Source organism: Vombatus ursinus, unplaced genomic scaffold (assembly GCF_900497805.2).
Source record: "Vombatus ursinus unplaced genomic scaffold, bare-nosed wombat genome assembly UNPS02005236.1, whole genome shotgun sequence".
Classification (NCBI taxonomy): Eukaryota; Metazoa; Chordata; class Mammalia; order Diprotodontia; family Vombatidae; genus Vombatus; species Vombatus ursinus.
In genome coordinates this window covers 7,540,408-7,566,897 of record NW_020945014.1, presented here as the reverse complement: position 1 = coordinate 7,566,897, position 26,490 = coordinate 7,540,408, and the positions used below count along the sequence as shown (strand labels likewise).

Here is a 26,490-nt window from a genome sequence, read left to right as displayed (position 1 = left end):
CAGTCAACCAGCGAGTCAATAAACATTTACTAAGTGCCTACTACATTGTAGGGACTGTGCTAAGAATTATAAAGGGACTACAATGGTAGTGAATGGGCTGGGAAATATGGTTTGAGGTAGGGTGGAGTAGAGTAGATAAAGAGAAGAGATAATGACAAAGCAGGCCTTAGGAAGGCAAATTACATTCAGTTAAACACTTTAGGTCAGTGTTCTCCAAATGTTGATATAAGTAGTTCAGAAAGACATCTCTTAAGTCTCTTTCATTTCAGCTCTACCCTTCTAAAAGGGCCAAACTACTCATGTTGACCCTCAGCATCCTTAGACACATTTCTCTTACCCTCATGTTTCATTCTCCTCTATGAGGTGAATTCATGATGTATAGAGTGGTGAGTAAATATCTCTCTACCAAGTCACTGATGATCTATTTATTGCAGAGAGATTTCTATTCAAGTATGAATTGGGCTAAATGGCCCTTTCTACCTCTGGGATTGCATCATTCTTTTGGTAAAGAAATTGTTGAGAGCTACCCACAAGGAAAAGTATTCTATTTAGTGGTTTTTAGAATAGTTCGCTTGACTGTTAAATTAGGAGTAGGGGACATAATGTGATAATTATAAACAAAGTATACTTCATATTAAGACTAGATAAGGAAAAGACAGGAAAGGTAAGATGTAACCATGTGACCATATTAAAATCACAATTCATTTTATAGTTCTTATTCTTATATTCAAACAATTTTTTCCCTTTGAGTTGTTGTATACTGGTGGAAGTACCCTATAGTAGCAAGTCCCGTGGGGAGAAAAACACCTTCAGAGAATTAAAGGTATAGATTTAATCACAAAATCAGCAGTTTCCCTACCTATACTAGGATAGGAGTCCATTACAGTGACCAGCTGATATAAATTAGATTGCTAGCTCCTTGAAAGCAGGAGTCATATTGGTGTCATTCTTTCCCCCAGTGCCCATCATATGACTTTGGATGTATGTACTTAATAAGTATTTTATGTTGTTACCAATCAAAAAAAAAAAAGGAATTAGAAGTATGACCTATAATGACCATGTACTGGGCTATATCCTCTGATCTAAAAGTATGCAAATAATAAGTAAATTTCTTCTGATAGCTAAAAGTGTCCCAGTGGGAAACATCACCAGCAGTGACCCTTGCTTTAGGAAGAAGGAGGAGAGGTCATAAGAGCACCTTTTCCCCAGCAGGGCAGGAACAATTGATGGTCTTCAGAAAGCCAATCTGCTCACTGCCAATGGTGGGTGGTATCTCTGGTAGAAGGGCTTCTGTGATGACAGTCACCTGGCACTGAAGAAGGAAAAAGAGAGAACAAGATATATTGACTTCTCCACTCAGCGTACAAACCACCAGGCTTTGACTTTCACAATGCCCTTTCCTTACAGCAACCCAAGTTTAACCAATGCCATTTTACAGATGAGCTAATTGAGGTTCAGAGACGTTAAGGGACTTGCAAACTCACATGTGTGTGCGGGGGGTGTAGAAGTTCACAAAGAAGTTTTGGAGTTAGACAAAAAACCAGATTTCCTAATTCTATATCATGCAGCTTCTCCACAAGTCAAGTTAGTTAGTGGGAAGGGTAACCCATAAAGAGCTACAACATGTTAGGTACCTAAACTGAAAGAATACAAAGTACCATGAAATCTCACAAGAGAGAAATTTGTTCTATTTTGGATATAGACACTTGGAAAGGCAAAGATTTTAAGCTCTTTCTTCTTGTAATAGCAAAACAGAAGCAATAAAAGGAAAACAAAATAAATGCCCATCCATTGGGAAATAGATGAAAAAAAAACTGTGGCAAATTTGCATAGCAGAGTAATATTGCATTATAAGAAATTGATATAAGGAATTCTTAGAAATAAGGGAAGACTCATGGACCATAAGGAAAAAAAAATTACCAGGAAAAAACATACACAAGGACTATAATAACAAAAACAATAGCAGCTAAAATCAGATTAAATGCTATGATAAATCCTTATCTTGGAGAACAAATGATGAAACATGCATTCCTGCTCACAACAGAGAGGTGGGAGATTATGGGAGAGGAATGTTTCATAAGCTATCAGAGACTGGTAAATTTGGGTTCATTGTGTTTCTCTATTACAAGAAAAGTGTATATACATATCAGAAAATAACTGTAGTATGAAAAAGGCAAAATTACAACTTTTTTTTTCAGTATTTATGCTCTTGAAAGGCAGGTACTGAATCTTCTCTTTTCTCACAGTGTTAGGACCCCAATAAAGGCTTGATTTAGGCTGGCACTGAGTATAAACTTCATTCCTAAAAAAAGACTGCTTTGACAGGGAAAAGCATACCAGGAGGAACTAAAAAATAACACTGATTACAGACTACACTAAGAATTAGTATAAACCAGATTTAAGGAAAGAGGTAAAGCCTGATTTGGGCCAAAAAGACAAGACGTTTGTTAAGTCTTGTCTTTGTGGAAATGGGGGTTGATAACACAAGTGAAACTGGGGTGCCAGATATGGCTGGTTATGTGACCTTGGGCAAGTTATTTGTGTACAGGTATCTTAGTGATGTAGTGAAAAGAGCATAAGATTTGGAATCAAGATATTGGTTTGAATCAGCTTAGCCTTAAGCTTTGTGACCTTGGGCGGATCACCTCATTTCTCAGTTTCTTCTTACTTAAATTGGAGATGAAGAGTCGTCTATTGTTTGTCTAAGAGTTATTGTAAGGAAATGCCTACTTTCTAGCACATAATGTGATATCATCTTAGCTCTCCTTCTAGAATGGAAGCTCCATGAGGACAAGGTCATTGTATTAATCATCTTTTTATTCGCCACAGTACTTAGCATAGGATACGTATGTAGCAGATACTTAAAATACTAATTGAATGAATATATGAGTAAATGAATTTACTGCCCTAATGGTCAGGGAAGAAATATCTATGTCCAAATGAAATTTCTCCTACTTTCATTTAAGGCCATATCTTTTTGCTCTGTGGACAGTATATCTTACTGGTCCTGAAGGGATGTCACAGCAGGTTTCCAATTCAGCATGTCGAGAGTCACAATAAATCACTATCCGCTGCAGATCAAACTGAAAAAGAAAGAAGAGATGATCAGTTCCAGACAGGTTGAAATACAAATGCATCCATCATCTTTGGGTGCCAATTCTCAGCTTCCCTCTTTTAGAAAGCCTTCCCTGTCTCTGGATCCCAATGATCTCTCTCCTCCTCTGAAGCCCATACTACCTCTACAATATAATAATATACGATTTAATATATAATAATGTGATGGTGCAGCTATGTGGCACCGTGGATACAGTGCTGCACCTGGAGTCAGGAAGACTCGTCTTGCTGAGTTCAAATCTGGCCTCAGACACTTACTAGCTGTATGACCCTGGGCAAGTCTCTTAACCCTGTTTGCCTCAGTTTCCTTATCTATAAAATAAGCTAGAAAAGGAAATGGCAAACCACTCCAGGATCTTTGCCAAGAAAATATGAAACAGGAGTCACAAAGAGCGGGACATGACCGAAAAAACAACTGAACAACAACAAAAATAATATATGATTTAACAAATGATTATATACTACTTTGCATAGCTTGCTAAAGAAAATGCTCACATGAGAATGTGGTTTGGTCATCTCCTCACAACTAGATCTTAAGTTTTTCAATAAGAGGAGTCATAGCTTATAAAAGGGAGACAATTATAGTGGGAACAGCACTGGATTAGAGTCGAGTGTGTTGCACGAAACAAACACTGACTCTGGAGTCCAAGGACCTAGGTTCAAATCCCATCGCTGATGGTTGTCCTTAGGCAACTCATTTTTCACCACTCTGTGCCTCAGTTTCTTAATTAGTATAATGAAGAGGCTGGACTAGAAGGGCTCTGAGGTCTCTTCCAAACCTACCTCTATGATCCCATGATATAGATTTGATCTCCTAATCTGACACTTAATAGGCTTGACACATTGTGAGAATCTTTTCAGTTGCCCAAGCTTCTTCTTCTGTAAAATGGGGACTATACAGTATTCTTGTTTCTGCAGGGTTGTTGAGAGGGAAATGCTTTGGAGGCAGCAACACACCACGGAAAGAGTGCTAATAATAGCAAATCACCTTTCTATAGAGCTGTGACAGACACTGTCATCTAGTGCACATAAAGCCAGACTCAAAGTTAGCAATATCTGAGTTCAACTCCCATCTCTGACGTGCATCATAGAGACATAATGTGTTCTGGCTGGCTCTGTGTTCAGTCTCCAAGAAAACTCTCTGAGACATTACGTTGCAAAGTAGTTGCTGATATGCACTGGTAGAAGGGAGTTTCCTTACAAGGAGATCCTTGCACCAGTAAAATCACAGGTCCAGAAAACAAAACAAAAATAGCACTTTAACATTTACCAAGCCCCATTTTCATCACAGTTCTGCCAAAGAGGCAATGTGGAAAAAAGAGCATTGACCTTGAAATCAAGGGAAGCCTTGATTACAATCACCGCTCTGATATTTCTGTGTAACCTTGGGCAAGTGGCAATATTCCTGTTTTTTAGTTTCTTCATTTATAAAATGGGAATGCTAATATTTATACTGCCTACCTAAAATGTGTACCACCTATCTCACAGGGCAATTGTCACGAAGGAGTTTTGTAAGTCCCACAGCACTTATAAATGAGTCATCATTTTATTGCCTACTACCTCCTGAAGTGGTCCACGCCATTTTTGGATAGTTCTAATTGTTAGGAAGTTTTCCCCTAAATCTGCATCTCTTCAACCTTGACTCATTTCTCCTAGCTCTACCTGCTTCTGGGGCCTAAGCAGAACAAACCTATTTCTTGCTCCATATGAAAGTCCTGCAAATACTAGGAGACAGCTATGATGTACCCTCTGGTTTCTCTTCTCCAGAATAAATAGCCTTCTTCAGTTGATCCCCGTATGACATGAAAATCAGACCCTTCATCAAATAGATTGCTCCCCTCTCCACGAAAAGTCTCTTGTAATAAAGTAAAACAATTAAGTAAAACTAACAATATAGTGACCTCATCATCTGAAAGTACATGAAACATTCTATTTCTGTAGTACCTCTCTTTCTAATGTTTTTAATTAAAAGAAATGTATTTTCTTTTCCTCCCACTTCTTACCTCATTAAAAAAGAAAAAGAAATAAAAGTTCCTTGTAATAAGTATTACTATATATATATATACACACATATATATACATAGAGAGAGAGAGAGAGAGAGTGGGACATCCCCCCACATGTGTAAGTATGCATGTGTATCTCACTCTATACCCTAAATTCATCACCTTTCCAGTGGGTTGTTTTGTTTCATCATCATTCACCTGGACACTCTCCAGCTTACCAATACCCTTCTGGAAATATTATGTTAAGAACTCAAAACAGTTTCAGTTGTGGTATAGCTAAGGCAGAGTAGTGGGGAGATCACTTCCTTCTTCCTGGAAGCTGTCTCTTAAGATGTGGGGTTTTTTGACTGCCATATCACAGTGTTAACTCATGTTGAGTTTACCTTCTACCAAAATTTCTGTATACTTTCCAGACAAACTTCTGTCTAATCATGATTCTCCTATCTTTCATTTGTGAATTAGATATCTGAACCCAATTGGAAGACATTACATTTGACTAAGTTATTTTTCATTGTTTTATCTTCAGTCAAATGTTCTAACTTGTCAAGGTATTTTTGGATCCTGACTTTGTCATCCAAAATGTTTGTTCTCCCTCCAAGTTTGATGTCATTTGAAAACTTAATAACAATGCTTTCTGTGCCTATATCTAAATCATTGATTTAAAACAACTGTTAAAAAGCACATGACCAAGTAAGGAACCCTGGGGCACTACACTGGGGATAACCTCAACCATTTCCAAAACCATCTAATTATATCAAGATCTGCACCGTAATTGGGACCATTGAAAGTATTGTTTCAGTTTTTGTATTTGTACAGGCATCTAAGCTTCAAAACGGATAGATGACAGGATTTGGAGTCAGAAGGACTAGAGCTCAGATCTTGCCTCAGACATTCCCTAGTTGTGATACTCTAGGCAAGTCACCTAACCTCTGGCTCCATTTCCTCATTTGTAAAATGAAGATAATAATAGCACTTATCTCCCACGGTTGTTTTGTAGATCAAATGAGTTAACATACATAAAGTACTTTGGCAAGCCCTATCAATCAATAAATCAGTATTTCTAAACCCTAGAGCATTCTAGTGTCTAACACAGTGCCTAACATATAGTAGGTGCTTAACAAACCCTTGTTTATTGACTGACTCATTATCAGAGCTCTTCAACACTTCCACTGACCCTGCATAGGTCACTTCCCCTCATTGAATGTCAGTTTCCTAATGAATAAAATGAGAATATTGAGTTAAATGATTTCTAATGTCCTTTCCATATATTCTATCCTATGTCCTATTTCCTAACATTCTATCTTCTATTTTTCTCTTTTATCTCTAACATTCTATATTCTAATATTTTATATTCTAAGAGCCCTTCTAGATTTAATGTTGTATAACCTGAGGTCCCTTTGTCTCTAACATTCTATATTCGAATATCCTATGTTTCAAGTATCCTTCCAACTTTAATGTTCTATGACATAAGGTCCCTTCCATAGTAACATTCTGTATTCTAATATTCTACATTCCAACTTAAATCTTCTATGCCCCAAGGTCTCTCCCACTTCTAACATTCTATACTCTCCTTCCTGATAGTCTGTGTCCTAAGGCTTGTGGTAAGTCCATCATTCCATGAAATGTTTTACTAGATACCTGATTATGTCATTCATCTTGTTATAACATGGGTAAAACAATAGTGCCTTCTGACACAACCATAACACATTATAATATTTCATAACACACATTTCATAACACATGAAATCTATTTAAATTACATCATATACTTCCATTGTAGTAGCTTCTTTAGTCACAAAACACTTCTACTATTTCATTTGAAACTCACAATAGCACTTCTGAGGTAAGAAGTAAAAAGATGGTATATGTTCTTTGTTTTGCAGACAGAGAAAATAAGGCTTAGAAAAGGGACTTTTCCAAGGACTGGTCACGAAGTATTCTTCCCACTATCAACAAAGAAGAGGTTATCTATAGGTAAGGAGTGACAGATACACTGTCAGAAATGGTCAAACTATCGATTTGTTTATAAGTATTTCTTCATTCCAAAGAAGTGTCTATTTTGGAGTAGTGAAGTCCCTGTGAAGGGATAGTTATATTAAAGAGAAACATCAATAAAAAATTAATGAAATATTTTCCCAAGGAAAATAATGTAAAATGAGAACAATAATCCTTGGACCCCTTATCTTGGCTCAGAGACTCCCAGAAATAAGCACTTAAGTTCCAATACAAGCTTACTAGTTCTGTGACCAAGGGCAAATCATAGCTTCTTTGAACTTCCTCAGCTATTGAATGGACTTGTCACATAGCTAGTAAACTGGTATTGGATTATTGTTCTCATTTTACAGGTTACGTCATTCTAATGGCAGAGTCACACCCCTCCCCTTCCTCAAATGCATTTGCCTTTGAAGGATGGAAGTTTTGTGTCACTGGTTTTCTTGTGGGTCAAAGGGGACAAACCAGGACCACATAATAGAATAGACTAGGTTGCAAGGTGAAGTCACAGGTAGAGTGCAGTGACTGGTTGGCATGCTGGCTCAATGTATGATGTTCCTGGTGCATTATTTTCTTTGGGGTTTTCCTGGAAAAAGTTACTGGAGTGGTTTATCATTTCCTTCTCCTGATCATTTTACAGATGAGGAAACTGAGGCAAACTGAGTTGAGCGACTTGCCTAGGGTCACACAGCTAGTAAGTGTCTGAACCTGGATTTGAACTCAGGTAGATGAGTCTTTCTGACTCCAAGCCCAAAACTCTACCCACCACGTTATGCCCAGGGAAAATAGGAATGGTTAAAAAAAATCATCCCTATCCTAAGGGAGCTAACAATCTAATGGAGGAGACAACATATAAATAACTACATACATACAATGTATGTAATAGCTATAGCTAGCATTTATATAGCCTGTTAAGGTTTGTAAAGTACTTTTCAATTTTTTTCTCATTTTATCTTCACAGAAACCCTAGGAGGTAAGTGGCATTATTATCTTGATTTTACAAATAAGGAAAATGAGGAAGTCAGAAGTTACATGACTTTCCCAGGGTCCCAAAACTAAGGAATGTCCAAGGCAGAATTTGTACTCAGGTCTTCCTGACTACAGGGGCAGAACTTTATCCACTGTACCACCTACCCATGAATGGAAAGCAATCTCAAAAGGAAGGTACTACCATTAAGGACAGCTGGGAAAAGGCCTCTTCCAGATGGTGAGATCTGAGCTGAGTCCTGAAGGATTTAGCCTGGGAAACCAGGACATAGAGATGAGGAAGAATTCCATGCCCTGGGGACATTAGTGAAAAGGCACCAAAGTGGGGACATAGAGAGTCATGAGTGAGGAAGAGTTAGAAAGCCAGTATCATTGAATTGAATAGTATATTGAGGACAGTAGTGTAAGAAGACTGACTAGAAAGGCTGGAAGGGAGCAGGTTTGAAGGTCTTTATATCAGAAATGTTCTATTTGATCTTAGAGGTAATACAGAAGAATTGCAGTTTGTTGTATCAGGTGGTAACAGGGTCAAGCATAAGAGGATAGTTTTAACCCAATGTAAGAGAAAAAGATTTCTTATAAATTAGAACAGCCCCAAAATAAAGAGGTTGAATGATGAAAATCACAGAGCCCCTCCACTGGAAGGGACCCCAGCAAGTATCTACTCTAACATGTACCTGAGCAAGTATTCCATCAGTAATACCCCTGATAAGCAGTCACATATTTAAACTCTTTTCTATTATTACCCTTCATATATTTGAGGAAGAAAAAAAAAACCCTATAATTCTCTCACTACCAATGCCCCTCATTAAGCTTTTTCGTCTCCATGTTAAAGACCCTTCCCTGTTTGGAAGATAAGGTGTATACCAGGAAGAAAGTCTGTCTCACCTACAGAAATAAACCCCTGTTTAGAGTTGGGATTCTAAGTCAGGGTCAAGCCAAGAGAAACCAGCTAGTTTCTGGCCTGAGCACCGTTTTAAACGTAACTCTGGGGGCAAAAGACAAACGACATTTTTTCCTCGGCTCTGCAGCCAAGTGTCTGTTTCCATGATTCTGCGTTTTCTATAAAAATGGGATTGCTTCGGCCTAGGCTTGACCAGGAGCAATGAGGCATGAGGGCCCAGTAAAACAATGACATATCAGGATATCATCTCAGAAATATGGGCTTGAGGGCTCTTTACTGTTTATAGCTCTAAAGTTTTATCAGCTGAATTGGTGACGCAAAATAATAGAAGGCTGGACTGATGGGGCCAAGCCAAGTCAGGTAAGGGTCAAGTCAAGTCATGTAGGATCAGAGAAGCTAGCCATCAGAAAAGGGTGAGGAATTGGTCACTGCTCCCTGAAGGAACCTGAGCATCATAGATTCACAAATACTTTTCCCATATCTGGAAAGCCATGAAGTTTCACAGAGGCCACCCAAGTTTTCATTTGGACAAAAGGATAATAAATTTGAATATAGTGATGGGGGTTGGTATCTGTGGATAATAAAAGGCAAGAAAGGCAGCAGTGTGCTGGCATATTTAACAATTTGTTCTCTGAAAAAAAAATGGACACAGGAAGTACCACATTAGGAATATTTTCTTCATCACTTTTTCAAGTAGTGACAATCAACAACCAAAATAATAATAATAATAATAATAAATAATAATAATAAAGCTCTGATTTTGGGTATTTACTGATTTCTGAAATACAAATGCTCACATTGAAATTTTAACAAGGCAAACTGATTTGAGTCTGCTCTAGCACACCCCTGAAGGGAGGTGTCAAAGACTGGGCCAAAGCCATCAACCCTATACACCTGGCAATAGCCAAAGACCATTCTCGATCCAGGGCAATGCTTGCCTTGAGAATAAGAAAGACAGAAGGAGAAGGGACTCAATAATTTAGGGTAAAATATCTAGCACTGGGTCTGGATTCAAGTCCCAACTTTTTTGGGTGTTTTGGAGTGAGACATAATAGCTCTTTATCTTTAAAATGGGGAAAATTAAAACCTAGAATGTTAATGTCAGAAAGGACCACAGAGGCATCATCCAGTCCAATTTCTTCATGTTATAAATGAGGAAACTAGGAGCAGCTAGGTGGTGTAGCAGATAGAGCACCGACTCTGGAGTCAGAAGGACCTGAGTTTAAATCTGGCCTCAGAGCTGTGTGACCCTGGGCAAGTCACTTAACCCCAACTGCCTTGCCAAATAAATAAATAAATAAATGAGGAAACTGAGATATTAAATGAGAGAATTTTAGGAGTTATTATACGAGGTAATAGGGACAAGAAGGATGGATAAGGCCATGCAGAGAATTGTACCTCTTACCTCACAAATTTATTGTAAGGATCAAATCTGATCATTTATGTAAAGTAGTATAGAAATGTTAGATGTTATCCTGAAAGATTCTATTTAATTGGGAAGATGGAGTATTCCAGAGATTCTGTGTATCTTCAAGTGCGGTAACTTGGAATTACAGAATCCAGAATCTTAGAGTTAGAAGGGGTCTTAGAAGCCATCTAGGATAACTCTTATTATTGTTGCTGCTGCGTAGTTTTTAAGTCTTTTCCAATTCTTTGTGTCCTCATTTAGGGTTTTGTTGACAAAGACACTGGAGTGTTTTGCCATTTCCTTCTTCAGCTCATTTTATAACTTAACAACTGAGGCAAACAGGTTAAGTGACTTGCCCAGGGCCACACAGCTAGTAGGTGCCTGAGGTCAAATTTGAACTCATGAAGATGAGTCTTCCTGACTCCAGGCCTGGTACTCTCTCCACTGTGCCAGCCAAGCCCACATAACTAGTAAGTGTCTGAGGCCTCAGATCTTTCCAATTTCAGGCCCAGTTCTCTATCCACTGTACCACCTAACTAACTGCTTAAGGCTGACTCTTACCTGAATAAGAATCCCTTCTTACCATGTCCAGCTAGTGGTTATCCAGTCTCTACTTCTAAAGAAATCAAGTAAGGGAGATATCCCACAGGCTCCCAAGGCAATCCGTTTAATTTTTGAAATATAATTATCATTATTAGTAATATTTTTCCTTATGTGCAACCTAAAAGTGGCTCTCTGGAAGATTTATCTGTTGCTATTAATTCTGTTTGGGGGCTAAGTTGGACAAATCTACTCCTTCTTCTATGTGACAACCTGAGGATAGCAGCTACCATGTTCCTTGGGCACTGCCCTTTTCTTCCCATGCCCCCAAATCTTCTCATCAGTCTAAGAATCACATGTCCTTCAACAGACCCCCAGAGGATCTTAAGGGTCTTCACTCTTTGACTATTGTGCTTGCCCTCCTTGAGACACTCTCAACCTTACGACTATCTTACCTAAAATGAGTGCCCAGAAGACAGCATAATATTCCATATAAAGGATGTCCCCAAAGTCTTACTGTAATTTTCCACTTGAATAGCTTAAAGTATGCTAGCATTCTTCAGGTTTTTGAAAGATTGTCACAGAGAAGAGAGATTAGACTTGTTCTATTTACTTTAATAGCTAAAACTGCCCTAAGACTTTTGGGATATTCTGTATAGCCAAAATATGTGGGAAGACACTATACTTCTCTTAATGCAGACCAAGATGAAATTGAGTTTATTTAGTTACTATCTTTGTTTTGGCTTCCATAGCTGTCATATTTCCCTGTTAATTCATATTGAGCTTGGAGTGCACAAAACAATCCCAGATATATAATTAATCATAATAATAACAATAAATAGCTAACAAATATGGCATTTACTATGGGCCAGGTACTATGCTAAATGAATTATAATTATTATTTCATTTGATCTTCACAACAACCCTGGGAGGTAGGTGCTATTATTATCACCATTTTACAGATGAGCAAACTGAGGCAGACAGAGGTTAAATGACTCACCCAGAGTCACACAGCTAAGAAGTGTCTGAGGCCAGATTTGAACTAAGGTCTTCCTGATGCCAGGCCCAGAGCTCTACCCACTGTGCCCCACATATTGAATTTGTGAAGTTGATTTTCTTCTTTTCTTTCTTTTATTAACCTTAAGTTTAAGACATATTTATCCTTATTAAATTTCATGACAGGTAGGTTGGTGTGGTGGATAGAGAGCCAGCCTTAAAGTCAGGAAGACCTAGTGTCTTACATATATTAACTGTGTGGTAACTTAGTTGCCTGGGAAACTCACTTAAACCCTCAGTACCAAAGACAATTCTCTAAAACTATAAATTGCAGAAAAGGTACCAACCTGCATAGGTACAGAGAATTTCCTCAATTGGGAATCCCTCATACTAATGGAATCACAGGTCCAGTCTCCATTCTTATCCTTAAATTTCACCTTATTAGATTCAGTCTGGCATCTTATTCTATCAAAATCATTTTGCATCCCCACTGAGTCTTCTTAGCTTTGCATCACCAACATCTGATGTCACTCAACCTCTGTTCATAGAACTATTATATCACTGGTGGTAGAGAGAGCCTTAGAGATCATTCAGTCCACTTCTTTCATTTTATAGACCATTTGGGGGGGGGGTCTCAGTTTCCTCATCTGTAAAATGAGGGGATTAAAGTGTGCTTTAAGCACAGTTTCAAGTTTAAAACTGCATGCCTCTGCCTAGCTGATACTAGTACCATGGGATTTTTAGAACCTACAAAAAGTACAGGATATTTCATCAAACTGTCTTATCTCACAGATGGAGAAAACAGAGCTCAGGTAACTTGTGACTTGACTGAGGTCACAGAGGTAGTAGTAGAGGGAGGATTCACACCCAGGTATCTGATTCTAAATCCAGTGTTCCTTAACATAAGGACCATCCTGCCTATAAATTTTCATGATCCAGTTTCATGGGTAAAAATTCATGTTGTTTCCAAATATCTAATCCATGTAATATTGTGAATATATTTCATTTGTGAAAAACAAGCTTAGGTTTAAGTTCAAATAGAGTGTTTACAATGTTCCCTGGTGCTTTTTCTTTCCTCCCTGAGAAAACAAACACAAAATCCAATTCATTTGTCATCCTGTTTAATGCATGAGCTATAATCCAGAGACTTGCAAAGACCAAATCCTAGATCCCTTCATGCTGGAGTTTTGAAGCAACTGCAGTAAGGTCAAGATGTCATCCTTGATAAGACAAGCAGAGAAACTTACTTACATAAAACTCCAAAGGGCTATAAATTTCCATTACTCAATTCACAGGCAGCTAAGTAAGCTAAAAGAATAACGATGCTTCATTAGAATGGTCTGCTCCCTGTTTGTTGAAGAAGAAGGCTTGAGAGTGGCCAGATTTCTGTTTAAAAGGAAGGGTGAGCAACAGACAGGTTAAATGACAGTCACCTCTTGCTAATGTCATGGCACTACATATCGAGCCAGGAAGAGTTGGCAAAGCAAAACTGGCATGCCAGAGTGATTTTTTCCTCCTGGAAGGACAGCTCAGTGTTTCAGAAGAAATCAACTCTTGTCACTGATATGCATGTCTAATCTCTCCTACTCTACTGTCATCTTCCTCAGGACTAGGGTTATGTCTTATTCTAATACCTTACCTTTATATAATAATTTAAAGTTACAGGATCAAAAAATATTAGTGTTGGAAGGGAACTCAGACATTGCCTGTTCTAATTTCCTTACTTTACAGATGAAGTAACAGAGGTTCGGTGAGAAGTAATTTGACTGAAGCATCGAGATAATCTACATTGGTCATAAGATTGTGGAATTTAGGACACGAAGGAACCTTAGAAATCAAAGAATCATTGAGTCATAAGACCTTAGATGATAGGATCATAGAGGTAGAGCTAGGCCCCCGGAGGCCATCTAGTCTAATCTCTTTGTTTTATGGATGAGGAAACTGAGACCCAGAATGAATGTTACTTCCCCATGATCACCCGAGCAGTGTCAGAGATGGGATTTGAACCATGCCACCATAATTACTCACTTCTGATAGTCCACTACTACCAATCATGTGCCTTTCAATAGTGATTTAAAGTTGGCAAAATCCTAAGCGTAGGTTGAAAAGGTAGCTTTCTGTTTGCTAACAGGGCAGTTCCTCCTTGGTTCAGAACTGATTTGCCCCTTTTAAAAAAGAGAGAACACTTCCAAAGGTCCTGAGATCTGCTCTAAAGAAACTGAGGAAAATATTATATTGACTCTAATTATCGGTATCTGAGAAGCAGACATAAATTTATGCATAGATTCAAGAAGAAATTTGATTTAGAACATGGCATATAATAAGACTAGAGTGGAAATGATAGATGAGATTTAATAACACAAAAGTCTTCTAAGATACCTTCCTCTCTCCTTTCTTCCCCTACCCTCTTCCTTTCCTTCTTCTCTCCTTCTCCTCTCCTCTCCTTTCATCTCCTCCTCTCTCTTCTCTCCTTCCTTTCCTCTCCCTCTCCTCTCCCATCCTCTCCTTTCCCCCTTAACTCTTGCTCTTCTGGCAAGGGGATCAGCAGGTGGCAACACTGTTCCTCTTGTAGGTAGAGGAGAATGTAGACAAGAGACAAAGGGATGGAAAATGAAGCACGAAATTATTGCTAGACTTTGGCACGGCCATCCCCACCTTATGCAATGTTACCTGTACATCTTTTATTTTCTAATCATTCATCTAATTCCCTTCCTTCCTTCATTTTTCTTTGTGCCTCTTGGACTGCTCCATGTCCAGCAAGGTTAGCTCAATATCCATCTGGTCCAAAAAGTCATCTCTGAATATTGCATCTCACATTCCTAATTATCTTTACTCCTAAGCACAGTTTGTGTTCTTAGACTCCACCTCCCTGCCTCTCTATTTTGGTCATGTTCTTCATAAAGAAGCCATCAGCAAATGTTCCTGTAAAGTGAAGACATATTTTTCAATGTAAATGATCCTGCCCTTGGCCTCCCCACATTATCTTGTTGTGAATTTGATTTTGAGTATAACAGGTTTTCTTAACGTATGATCCACCTTGGAGAACAGTCAATAGTGGACGCTTCATGCATTACTATTACTACTACTACTACCACAACTACTACTACTACTACTACTACTACTACTACTACTACTACTACTAATATGACTAATTTATATTCTTATATCTCTTCAAAGTTGACAAGGTTCTTTCATCATAGTTATCTTGAGAGGTAGGTTGTTTAATAGTTATTATCTCTATTTTTCAAATGAAGACATTGAGTTCCTGAGAAAAGGAGTGAATAGCCCATGGCCATCCATGGGCTCTCTATTTCTATAAAATTCCAGAATAGGAAGCACCTTCAGAAGCTATCTAATTCAACCCACACCTAAAAAGGAATCGCCATTAAAAAATCCTGGACAAATCATCATCCAGCTTTTATTTGAAAGTTTCTAACCAGGGGGATATCTCCTATGTACCAAGGAAACCCAATGCATTTTTAGGTATTTCCAATCATCAGACAATGCTTCCTTATGTTAAGCCTAGATTTACTTTGCAATTTCCACATGTTATTCTTGTTTCTGACTTCTGGATGCCATAGAACAAGCCTAATCTTTCTTCCACATTGTAGCCTTTCAAATTCTTGACCAGAGGTATGATGTCCTTCATTAGTCATCTCCTCTCCAGTTAATTATTCCCAGTTCCTTCACATAATGCTCATATGGCATGAAGGAGAGGCCCTCTACTATCCTGGCTGCCTTCCTTTGGGCATGTATCAATGCCCTGCTTAAAATGTGACACCCAGAACCAAATACAACATTCCAGATTGATATGTCTAGAATAGTGGATAACGTGGCTATCTCCTTATTACTGGAATCTACAGCCCTCAGTGTAGCACAAGATTGCACTAGATTTTTGGGGCTACTATATCTTTCTCTAGACTCATACAGAGGTTGCAATCCAATAAACCCACAGATTTTTTTTCCCATATAAACTGATGCTCAACCTTGTCTTCCCTATCTTACAGCTATGAAGTTGATTTTTGAACACAAGCATAAGAATTTATATTTGACCGATTAAATTTCATGTACTTATAATAGTCCATTGCTGTAGCCTGTTTATATTTTTTTTATCCTATTGTCCAGTACACTACTAGTATTTGTGTCATCTACAAATTTGGTACTCATGTGACATATACCTTTTTCTAAATCACTGATAAAATATCAAATAGCAAATGTCACAGAGTGGTCAGGATTTGAACTCAGGTCCCTTAACTCCACATCTAAGTTTTTTGTTTGTTTTTCCCCTTCCATGTTATATTTCTTTGAACAGCAGGGTATCATTCACATTCATTCTCATTTACCACTTATGTGACCATGTTTATGAGCTCAGAGAAGAATTCATGAGCCTAGTAAGCCTAGCAAAGGCCCAAGGCCATGAGGTTTCATTAGGCAGAAGGGAACTCACGTCAATGGGCACGCTGTCATAGAGGCGCTTGCCAATCACAGTCTTCCCCTGGATGTCGATGTTTTCTCTCTCCTCAATGGGCAGTGTCTGCACCAGCTTGCAGTCAATGTAGAGGGAAACATTCTTGGCCTGGATGCTGAGAGCAATCTTGTGCCAGTTTCGGTCAAATAAGTCACTAACTGGCACACCCCGGAAGACCACCCGGACTGCATCCTCCATCACCCCCACAGCATTATACTCCACAGCTTTGTTCTCCCCATCTAGTCGGATAGAGACCTGAAAAAAAATCAGAAAAGTTTTAAATGAGAAGGGACTTAGGGAGACTATTTATTTATATTCACTTCACAATTATTCAACATATATTAAACCCCATGCTATATGCTAGGCACTATACTACAAGGCTGGGATGCAGAAACAAAAAAAAAAAGTTCCTGTTCCCCAGGAACTTTAGCATTCTACTAAATAAAAGGTACACAGATACCTAAATGCAAAATATACACAAACAAATAGGAAGTAATACTTGAGGATCAGGAAAGACCTTATGTGCAAGGTGATGCAAGCTGAGGACTGAAGGAATCTAGGGATTCTGAGAAGCAGAGTTAATAAGGGCATTCCAGGGATTGAGATTGGAGATGGAATGTAATGTATGGGAAACTACAGGCCAGTTGGGCTGGAATATAGAGTATATGGCAGGGATTAATATTCATTAGCCCTAGAAAGATAGCCTGGAGTGAGACAGTAAAAGGATTTAAATGCTAGACAAAGGAGGCTGTATTTTGTTCAGTTGGCAAGAGAGAACCATTAAAAGCTTCTTAAGCAGGGGAAAGACATGATCAGGTCTTGTTCTAAGACAATCATTTTAGCCACTGTGTGACGCATGGATTGGAGAGGAGACATACATACTTAAGGCTAAAGCAACAGTCCAGATAAGTGATAACTGAACTATAGTGGGGGGTAATCATGGGTGTAGAATGTAGGGGACAGATGTGAGAGATGTTGTGGAGTTATAATTGAGAAGATTTGGCACCTAATTAGATATAGAGGGGTTAGAAACAGAAAAGAGTCAAAGGTGATTCCAAGGTTGTGAACCTCGGTAACCAGAAGGATAATGGCACCCATAACAGAAAAAGAAGTTAGGGAAAGGGGTGGAATGTGAGAGGCATGGGGAAAGATGAATTATGTTTTAGATATATTGAATTTGAGATGCCTATGGAATATTTCTGGAAAATGGTGATAAAAAAATGAAATTCAGGATAGAAACAACTCTTTTTCCTCCTCCCTCCTCCTCCTCTTCCTCCTCCTCCTTCTTCTTCTCCTCTCTCTCTCTTTCTCTCTCTCTCTCTCTCTCTCTCCCTCTCTTTCTTTCTCTCTCTCTCTTGCTCTTGTGCTCTCTCTCTCTCCCTTTGAAAAACTAAGTGCAGTAAATTAGAATTAGAAATGGGACTGGAACTTAGGTTTCCTCCACCTAGTCCAATGATCTTTCATTGTACCACATTTATCTCTCCAGGCAAGAATCATACCTTAAAAAAACAAAACAAAACAAAACCTCTATATTTCTGGCTTATATTATCTTATGTTCAACTACCACTAGACTTCCTGGTTATTTTCTACTTATCTTCTGTCTAGCCAATTCTTCCCAAAGGAGCTATCAGTGGTTACCAAGATAGACCATGGGAGTTAGACCTGTATCTTTAACATAAACTCCATCACCAAGCAGCCTTGTAGGGTTTCAGTACTGATCTCATTTTGGCAGTGGGAGAGAAGAATGAAGGAAGAGTCAGACTGGAGGAGGACAGAAGAGTCTGCAAATGAGATATAAAAGGAGATCACAGAATAATGAGGTGGTGAGGAATTCAAGAGCTATTCCAGATGGCAAGAAAGGGAGTGGCAAGAGGCCAAGCCCATCCCACTAGGTTTCCTGAAGAGTGAGAGTTCAGACCAGGGAGGGAGACAGAAAGCAGAAATTATCAGGGAGGAGAAATAGCTAAACCAGCTCTTGATAAAAGCCATGACTTTACTTCACAGCCATTCACCTTGATAATAATGAGTTGGCTACACAATCTGTCTTTGGAGTTAGTGGCAGCCAACTTCTATTGCTCCTGAGAACAATTTGGGGAACCAGGTCACTGAGGTCAGACTGCAGAGGGCAACTCTGTTTTAAATGACCTTAATACTATGGTCACAGTGGAGACGTTACAAATATATATCCTATTGGTTCTATGAGGTAGCTGTTCTAATTCCTTCACTTAAGTGTATGTGATTTATATGGTACTATATGTGAAAGATCTTTGAATATGAATGACAATGCCACTTTGGAATAATCATAACAATAATAATGATAATAACTGACATCCATATTGTGTTTTAAAGTGTGTGAAGTGGTTTACAGTAATTCTATCTAATTGGAAACTGAATAATCTGGTGAGGTAGGGAACATGGGTATGAGTTTTTAATTAAATTTTACTTTTCCACTTAACATGCATTTATTTTCTCACCCTCCCATCTCCACCACCTCCTTGTAAATCAGTCCATAGTCAACAAATTTTATTAACTGCTGACTATGTCAGGCACTGTTTGTTAATCACTGGTGATCAGTCTAATAGGGAGACAACCTGCAACAACTTTGTTCAAATAAGATAAATACAGGATAAATTGGAGATAATGAACAGAAGGAAGGCACTACGATGGGGGGGCGGGAGAAAAACAAAATCCTTGTAACAAACATGCATAGTCAAGCAATACAAATTCCTAAACTGGCTATTTCCCAAAATATATGTCTCATTCTCATTCTTTACTGTTTCATGGCCTCCATTATCACCTCAAGACTGATGATACACTCTTTTTTTCCTCCTCTACTCCTGAATTCTTAAGGTCACTTCTAATTCAGTTCCTCCAAAATAGAACTCATCATCTTACCTTCCAAACTGGCTGCTCTTTTCAACTTCCCTGTCAATACACTTGTCATCTTCCCACTCCCTTAAGTTCAAAACTTTGGTATCACCCATGACCTTTCCTTTTGCTTGACTTCTTGTAGCCAATCAGTCACCAAGTCCTATTGGGGTTTTCCTTTGAAATCCCCCTTGAATGTTTCTCTACCTACTCCCACTCCTGTATCATAAGCCCTAGTCCAGACCCTCATTATCTCAGGCCCAGACCACTACTTCATCTCTCTACTTCCAGTCTCTCTCCTGACACTGAAAAGATGTGTTATCCTAAATCACCAATTTCTTCATGTCACACACTCCTGTTCAAATAGTTCCCTGTTCTCTACTTGACAGATGTCCAAAGCCTTCAAACTAGATTTCAATAATCTAGCTGCCATAATCTGGACATACTCTATATCTTCAAACAATTATCTTGTCCTCTCCGGTACACATCCCTCACTTCTATTAGGCTGGTGTCTTCCCAGGCCCCAGAATACCTACAATCATTTCCATTTTTTAAGACTAAACAAGCATGATGTGATGGCAAAGAGTACAGTATTTACAGTCAGAAAACTTGACTTAATTCAACAGTTCAGAAAAGATCTATCTTCTTTTATAACAACAACAACAAAAAAAAAAACCTTTCCTAATCCTCCATTATTAGTACCCTTTTTAATATTACTTTGTAAATGTTACTTTGTATTATTCTGTATTTATTTTACTGTGTATAGGGAAATAGACACTACAGGTATTACTATCCTCATTAAAATTTTTTTTTATATTTCTATTATTGTTTTTGAGGGGCTCATTGGAAAGGCAGGCTCTTTTATTGCCTCTCCCACTACTATCTCCCCAGAAATAGGTACCTCCATTTTATAAATTTGTGTACTGAGGCTCAGAGAGATCAATTAATTTGCCCATGGCAATAAATCTAGTATATGATCAACCAGGATTGGAACCTCAGCCTTCTGACTCTAAGTCCATGACTCCACTTCATGCTCATTTTCTCATGATGATGTGATTTTGTTTCAATTTATTAATATCCAACATGACAGGGAATTTTGTTTGAATTTCAGGGTGAGTAAAACATCTGGTCCAAGAAACAGAATTAGTTTTGGGCAAAGAGACCAAATCAATTCCACGTAAAAGAACAATACAAATTCTGTCCAATGGTCAGTTGTTCATTTAAGCCGTGGGAAAAAAGAGGGCACCAACTGAGTAGCATTATTGAGTTTCATGAAGAGGAAGTGAGGAGTGTCACAAAGAATAGTCAGAGATGGTAGACAGCTTAGATTACCTGCAATTACCATCCCAAAGATCAAAAGCTTGCCCCACTTATTTGCTTTCAAAAATTCCAAAAATTTTCCCACTGAGAAAGATTTTCAGGTGACTCTGAAATACTATCAAGACCTTAATAGTAGCATCTATTTCTTTAACTATCTATAGTCACAAACTTCTTTCATAACTGTTACAAAAATTTCTTCCTTATAACAACCCTATGGTTGGTAAGCAGGGATTATTATTCCCATTTTATAGATGAGAAAGCTGAACATCCAATGGCTAAAGTGGTTTGTCCAAGGTGACACCAGTAATGTCCACACCTGTGTTACTTCTCTTTTCTCCCCTTCCTTCTCTTGCCCTCATACCAGCCTTATAAGGATAAGGAGAGAGATAGGGAATAGAACTGAAATTTCACTGGTTTAGAAAACTCTCAGGTAAAGAAACTCCTACAAATGTAGTCTTGTATTTTCACTGAAACTTATAATCTTAGAGTTTCCTAGAATACTAATAATTGAAATGAGCACCTTAGGGTCCCACAGTCAGCATGTGTCATATAAAGTAACTGAACTCAGATCTTTGGTGGTTAGGTGGCACAGTGGGTAGAGTGCCAGGCCTGGAATCAGGAAGACTCCTTTTCAAGAGTTCAAATCCTGCCTCAGACATTTACTAGCTGTGTGACCCTAGGCATGTCACTTAACTCTGTTTGCCTTAGTTCCTCATTTGTAAAATGAGCTGGAGAAAGAAATGGCAAACCACTCCAGTATCGTTGCCAAGAAAACCTCAAGTAGGGTCATAAAGAGTCAGACTTGACTGAAAAATTCCTGGCTTTGAGGATGGCTCTCTTACATTTCTATAGCACTTATAAAAGTATTTTCCCTCACAATTTTGTGATCCAGGAACCACACATATTCAGTCCCCCTGCTCCATTTTACAGTCGAGGAAACTGAAGTTCAAAGGATAAAGTGACTTACCCAAGCAGTAAATGGTAAAGCTGGGGTTCAAATCTAGTTCCCATATTGATTATAAGTCTACTGCTCTTCTGTGGCTACATCACAATAAATGGTTGACCTCCACTGAGAAGATTATTCACTTTGGGAACTCCAGCACTTTGCCATTTCTGATTTGGGAGGGCCATCCAATGTCGCAACCTGAATCCCAGCCATTCTTGCTCACTCTTGATCATGATTTTTCCAAAGTTCGCTATTCAGGGACAACCCAACATGCTGGAGCCCTCCTGGCTTTTTCTTGAAATCATAAGGGTACCAATGGATCATTCTAGCAGTCCAGCAATCCTCTCTCCCTCTTGCCATATAACCTGACCATCTTCTCCTTTTATCATAAAATGCCTTAATAAGGGCCTTTATTATTATTACATAGAGTTCCTCAGATGGTGCAACCTGCTCACCACAACATTCTCCTCTCTAGTGTCATCTGTGTGATGCTCATCTTTAATTCTTCAGAAACTGCAGTATTCCAGGTCACTTTATCATATAGCAACACTGGTAAAAATGTAATCATTGAAAAGGGAGTTCTGTCCTTCAAGAGTTTTTAGTCTTAAGAAGGAAGCAACACACATAGGAGAGTGGTAGTCAGTGGCAAAACTTTAGTCTTGAAAGTTACAGTCAACTTTTGAGGTCACAGAGGGATAGATTGATGATATTTTCTGCTCTTAGACACTAACTAGTTGTGTGACCCTGGCCAAGTCACTTAACTTCTATCTGCCTCAACTTCTGCAAATATAAAAATGGGTACAGTGATAGGACCTACTTCAAAGGAATGTTGTGAGGATCAAATGAGACAATATTATTTACGTATTTAGTATAGTGACCAGTTTTCCCATCCCTTTCTCTCCCTCCTCTCCAATCCAGGAAAAATGAGATAGTTAAACTGATCATGGATCATGGTTCTAAAACTAGAGAACAGGACAGGAGATTGGAGTAGGAAACGGTGTAGTGAGACAGTAAGATGGCTATAGAGAATATGGCTTGGAGGTGAGTGGAGAGGGGAAAATGAAAAGACATGGGAAGACAAGAAAGGAGAATGGGAGGGAAGGGAAGGGAAGGGAAGGGAAAGGGGGGAAAGGGAAGGGAAAAAAGAAGACTTTCTACCCCAGTGAAATTATGGTACTTTTAAAACATTAAAGAACTTTAAATATTAGTAGTAGCAAACACTGTGGGTTCCTGATCTAGGAGAAATGGGCTAAGTTAGATCCGTACTCTAGTTCAAGTCAAAGATGACAAACCAAAAATTAGGATGTCAAGGCTTCACTTCACCAAATCACAGCATCTGAGAATTGGAAGGGATCTTAGCAACCATCTAGTAGGTCTACAAAAGGCATCCCTTCTATGTTATACCTGACAAGTACTCAAATTCAAGTTCAAATTCTTTCACTTCTGCCATGCCTTGAGAAGTGGCAGTTAGATGTTGACCCTCCATTGACTTGGATGCAGGGCTAGAGAAGATGGCATGTTGTCCTTTGAGATAATTATATCCTCACCAGCTTCCATCTTATTTAAATGAACCTGAGCAGCTAAGTGGCTCAGTGAACAGAGTGATGGCCCTGGAGTAAAAAAGACTCATCATCTTGAGTTCAAATCCAGGTTCAGACACTTACTAGATGTGTGACCCTCAGTTTCCTCAATTGTAAAATGAGCTGGAGAAGGAAATGGCAAACCATTCTAGTATCTTTGCCAAGAAAATTCCAAATGAAGTCAGTCTGAGATAACTGAAAAATGACTGAACATTTAAGGTACCACCTACTCCCTGGTCTATAGAATCACAGAACTATAAAATGTTACAACTGGAAGGAAACCTGGCACATGGAGTATTAGCAGTGGAAGGGACCTTAGAGATTCATTTATTCTAAACCCTGCATGTTACTGCATGAAATGATGAGAAAACTGAGACATAAAGAGAGAAAGTAACTTGACTCAGAGTTATAGAATTAGTATCAGAAAGGGCAAAACACCAGAATGGGGTAGTGAAAAGAGTAATACAAGAGACTAGCAATAGAGTCCACCACCACCATACAGCTTTGGGTGATTCAGAGAGGTTCTCCAAGTCTCAATTAGGTATGCAAAATGGGGATAAGGCTATCTTCCAGATACACTGAGGTCCCTTTGGGCTCTCACCTGTATTTGATACTTTAGTGTTTACCAAGTATTTTCCTCACAATAGCCCTGCACACTAAATGTGTACTTTATATTGTGTGCAAATACATGCATTATTATTCTCATTCCTACAGATAAGGCAGGAGAAATTCTGAGAGGCCAAGTCAATCAATACCCAATGTCAATCATTAGTGCTAAGGTTTGAATCCAGGATTTCTACCTCAAAGTTTAGTGTCCTTTCTAAAGCAGGGTGATTCTGAGCTGAGAAGAGAACCCAGGTGTCCTGAATACTCTTTCTTCCAGATGGCAGATGAAGAGGATAGAATTAGAGAAAGCCTTAGCCATGTCCTTTTTAAATATACTTCCCAAAGGGAAACATAGTGGCTCATAAAAGAATTTGGCATCTATCTTCCAAAAGCTCATTTTCCAGGTGAAGACAAAGGCAGATGACTGACTGACATATGGTTGTCTCATTATCTGTGTGAGCAAAGGGGCTAACAATTTGCCAGAGAATGGGATCTTTGATGACACACCAATTGGTTTCTGGGATGACTGTGATTACCAAGTTTTGCATTCCCCATTTAGATGAGAGCTGAAAATCACCCTCTCCAACCCATCAAAGTGGAAAGCCAAAAATTATTTTGGAAGGTAGTGGGAAAATAGCAGTTGAAAAGTAAAAGTCAGAGTGAAGAAGTGGACAAAATAAAGATAGAATGATATTTGAGAGAGGGAGAAATATTTAACTCAAAACACTCTGGGCCAAAATTACTGCATTCCATGATCTAGTATGGAAATAATTCTGGAGTCAAGGATAGTGTTACATGCCTATAATTGCTTCTACTAGGGAGGCCAAGGCTGGTAGATCTCAAGCTCAGGAATTCTGAGCTGCAGAGTCCATTTGTACTAAGTATGGTACTAACACAGGAAATTGTGAGGGCCACCAGGCTTCCTAAAGAAAGGTGAACCTGTCCAGGTGGGAAATGGAGCAGATTAAAACTCCTATAACGATCAGCTTTGATAGCACATTGTATAAAGAGCTGGACTTGGAGTCAGGAAGACTCAAGTTCAAATATGGCCTCAGACACTAACTAGTTATGTGAACATAGCCAAGTCACTTCACCTCAACCTGCCTCTGTTTTCTCATCTGTAAAATGGGGATAATTATATCTTTTATAATTAGAATTCTTGTGAGAATCTAACAAGATAATATTCATAAATCAATTTGAAACCTTAACATGCTATATAAATAATAGCTACCGTTTTCATTATTAGTCCATGAATATCTCTTGCACTTCCAATCATGGAGAGAGTGGGGAAGGAAAAGGGAAAAAAAGGGAAGCAAAGAGAAGGGAAGGATAGAAAGAGAAGGAAAGGGAGAAGGACAAGGAAAAGAATGGAAAAGGATGACTCTAGAAAGGGAGTCAGGAGATATGTTACTCTTGTGGAAAATATATAGGCTAGATGATTCTGGCGAGGGGGACATTGATATAACTACCCCTTACCTACATATGCAAATACCCTATACATAGGCATCCCTAAACCCACACGGATTTAAGAGTACAATTGTTTTCTTAAGCTGGAAAGGGTCAGTGATAGTCCTCATGATAGCCATGTATGTATTGTGGTTTTTGTTTTGGCTTTCTCCAAGGACCAGTCTAGTTACATTTAGAGAGGCTCACCACCTGGTTGGCCATGGTGTGATAAAGTTGGCAACAATAATTTTCAAAGGCTAGTTACTAACTTTAGGGGGGAATTATGATCTGTCAGAGTGAAAGAAATGACAATACTGATAAATTACACATATTAGATATATTAGAAATACTTATAGTTTGCAAAAAAAGTTTTTTTCTTTTTCTAAAATTTTTTTTTGTTACATTTGAGTTCCAATCTGTTTTCTTCTCTCCCTCCCAACCTTGCACTAGAGAAGGCCAACATTTGACACAAATAACTTGCCTAAGTTCCATTCCAGTCCTAAAGAATGACCCATGACATGATAGGAGGTAATTAACAGCACTAGAAAAAGAGGAAATACTAGGCAATGAGCCTGGTCCAAGCTGAGATAGATCTCAGAGTACTTTTCCAGGGTTAAACCAAAAATTTCACCAGGGCCAAAAATCCAAAGGCCTGGGAAGAAGTGTTAAGTAGAGGGAAGAGTAGTAGTCAAAGTTAGGAGGCAGTCAACACAGATTAGATCAAAAAAATAAACAGTGCATTGGGAGAAACACAAAGGGTTAATAAATGTCAGTTTATACCGTATAAAGTCTCCATTTGAGAAAACATCCTTTTTTATGGAAGCAGTATGACATCCAAAAGGTAGTATTGTGTAATGGCTAGAGGGCTGGCCTTGGACGCACGAAGACCTGATTCAAGTTTTCTCTCTAACAGATACTAGTTGAGTGACCCATAGCATGTCACTTAATCTTCCAGGGTCCCAGGCAATTCACTAAAACTCTAGGTTGAAGGGAAGGCACTAATCTGCACTGACAGAGGAAGTCCCTCTTTGTGAGTTCCCTACATTAGTGATATCATCAGTCTAGTAAAAATAAAAATAATGTTAGCCATTGTGCCTTTCTCTTGAAGTCCAATCTGCATAGCCATAAATTCATATGCCTTGCACATAAATGCCAATCCTCATTGCTGAGTCCTCTGTTATTCAGATAAGTTTTCTCTGATACTGTCTGTCAATCAGTGCATCTGTCTAATAGAAATAGCACCTATTTTACTTGGTTTTACAATATTTTTACTCTCCTCATCAAGCTGCTTAAACACTCATCAGGAAAATA

The 26,490-nt window shown here is 38.6% G+C and overlaps 1 protein-coding gene across 1 annotated transcript in view; it reads right to left on the bottom strand.

Annotated features, from left to right (window-relative positions):
* Nucleotides 1-26,490, bottom strand: part of COL22A1 (collagen type XXII alpha 1 chain) — a 523,255-nt gene that overhangs the window by 351,707 nt on the left and 145,058 nt on the right. Inside the window, exons 6-8 of the mRNA XM_027845270.1 lie at nucleotides 16,393-16,668; nucleotides 3,003-3,083; nucleotides 1,199-1,312 (exon numbers count right to left, since the gene is read on the bottom strand). Of these exons, the coding sequence (XP_027701071.1) occupies nucleotides 1,199-1,312; nucleotides 3,003-3,083; nucleotides 16,393-16,668 (471 nt within the window). The remainder of the gene's footprint in view (nucleotides 1-1,198; nucleotides 1,313-3,002; nucleotides 3,084-16,392; nucleotides 16,669-26,490) is intronic.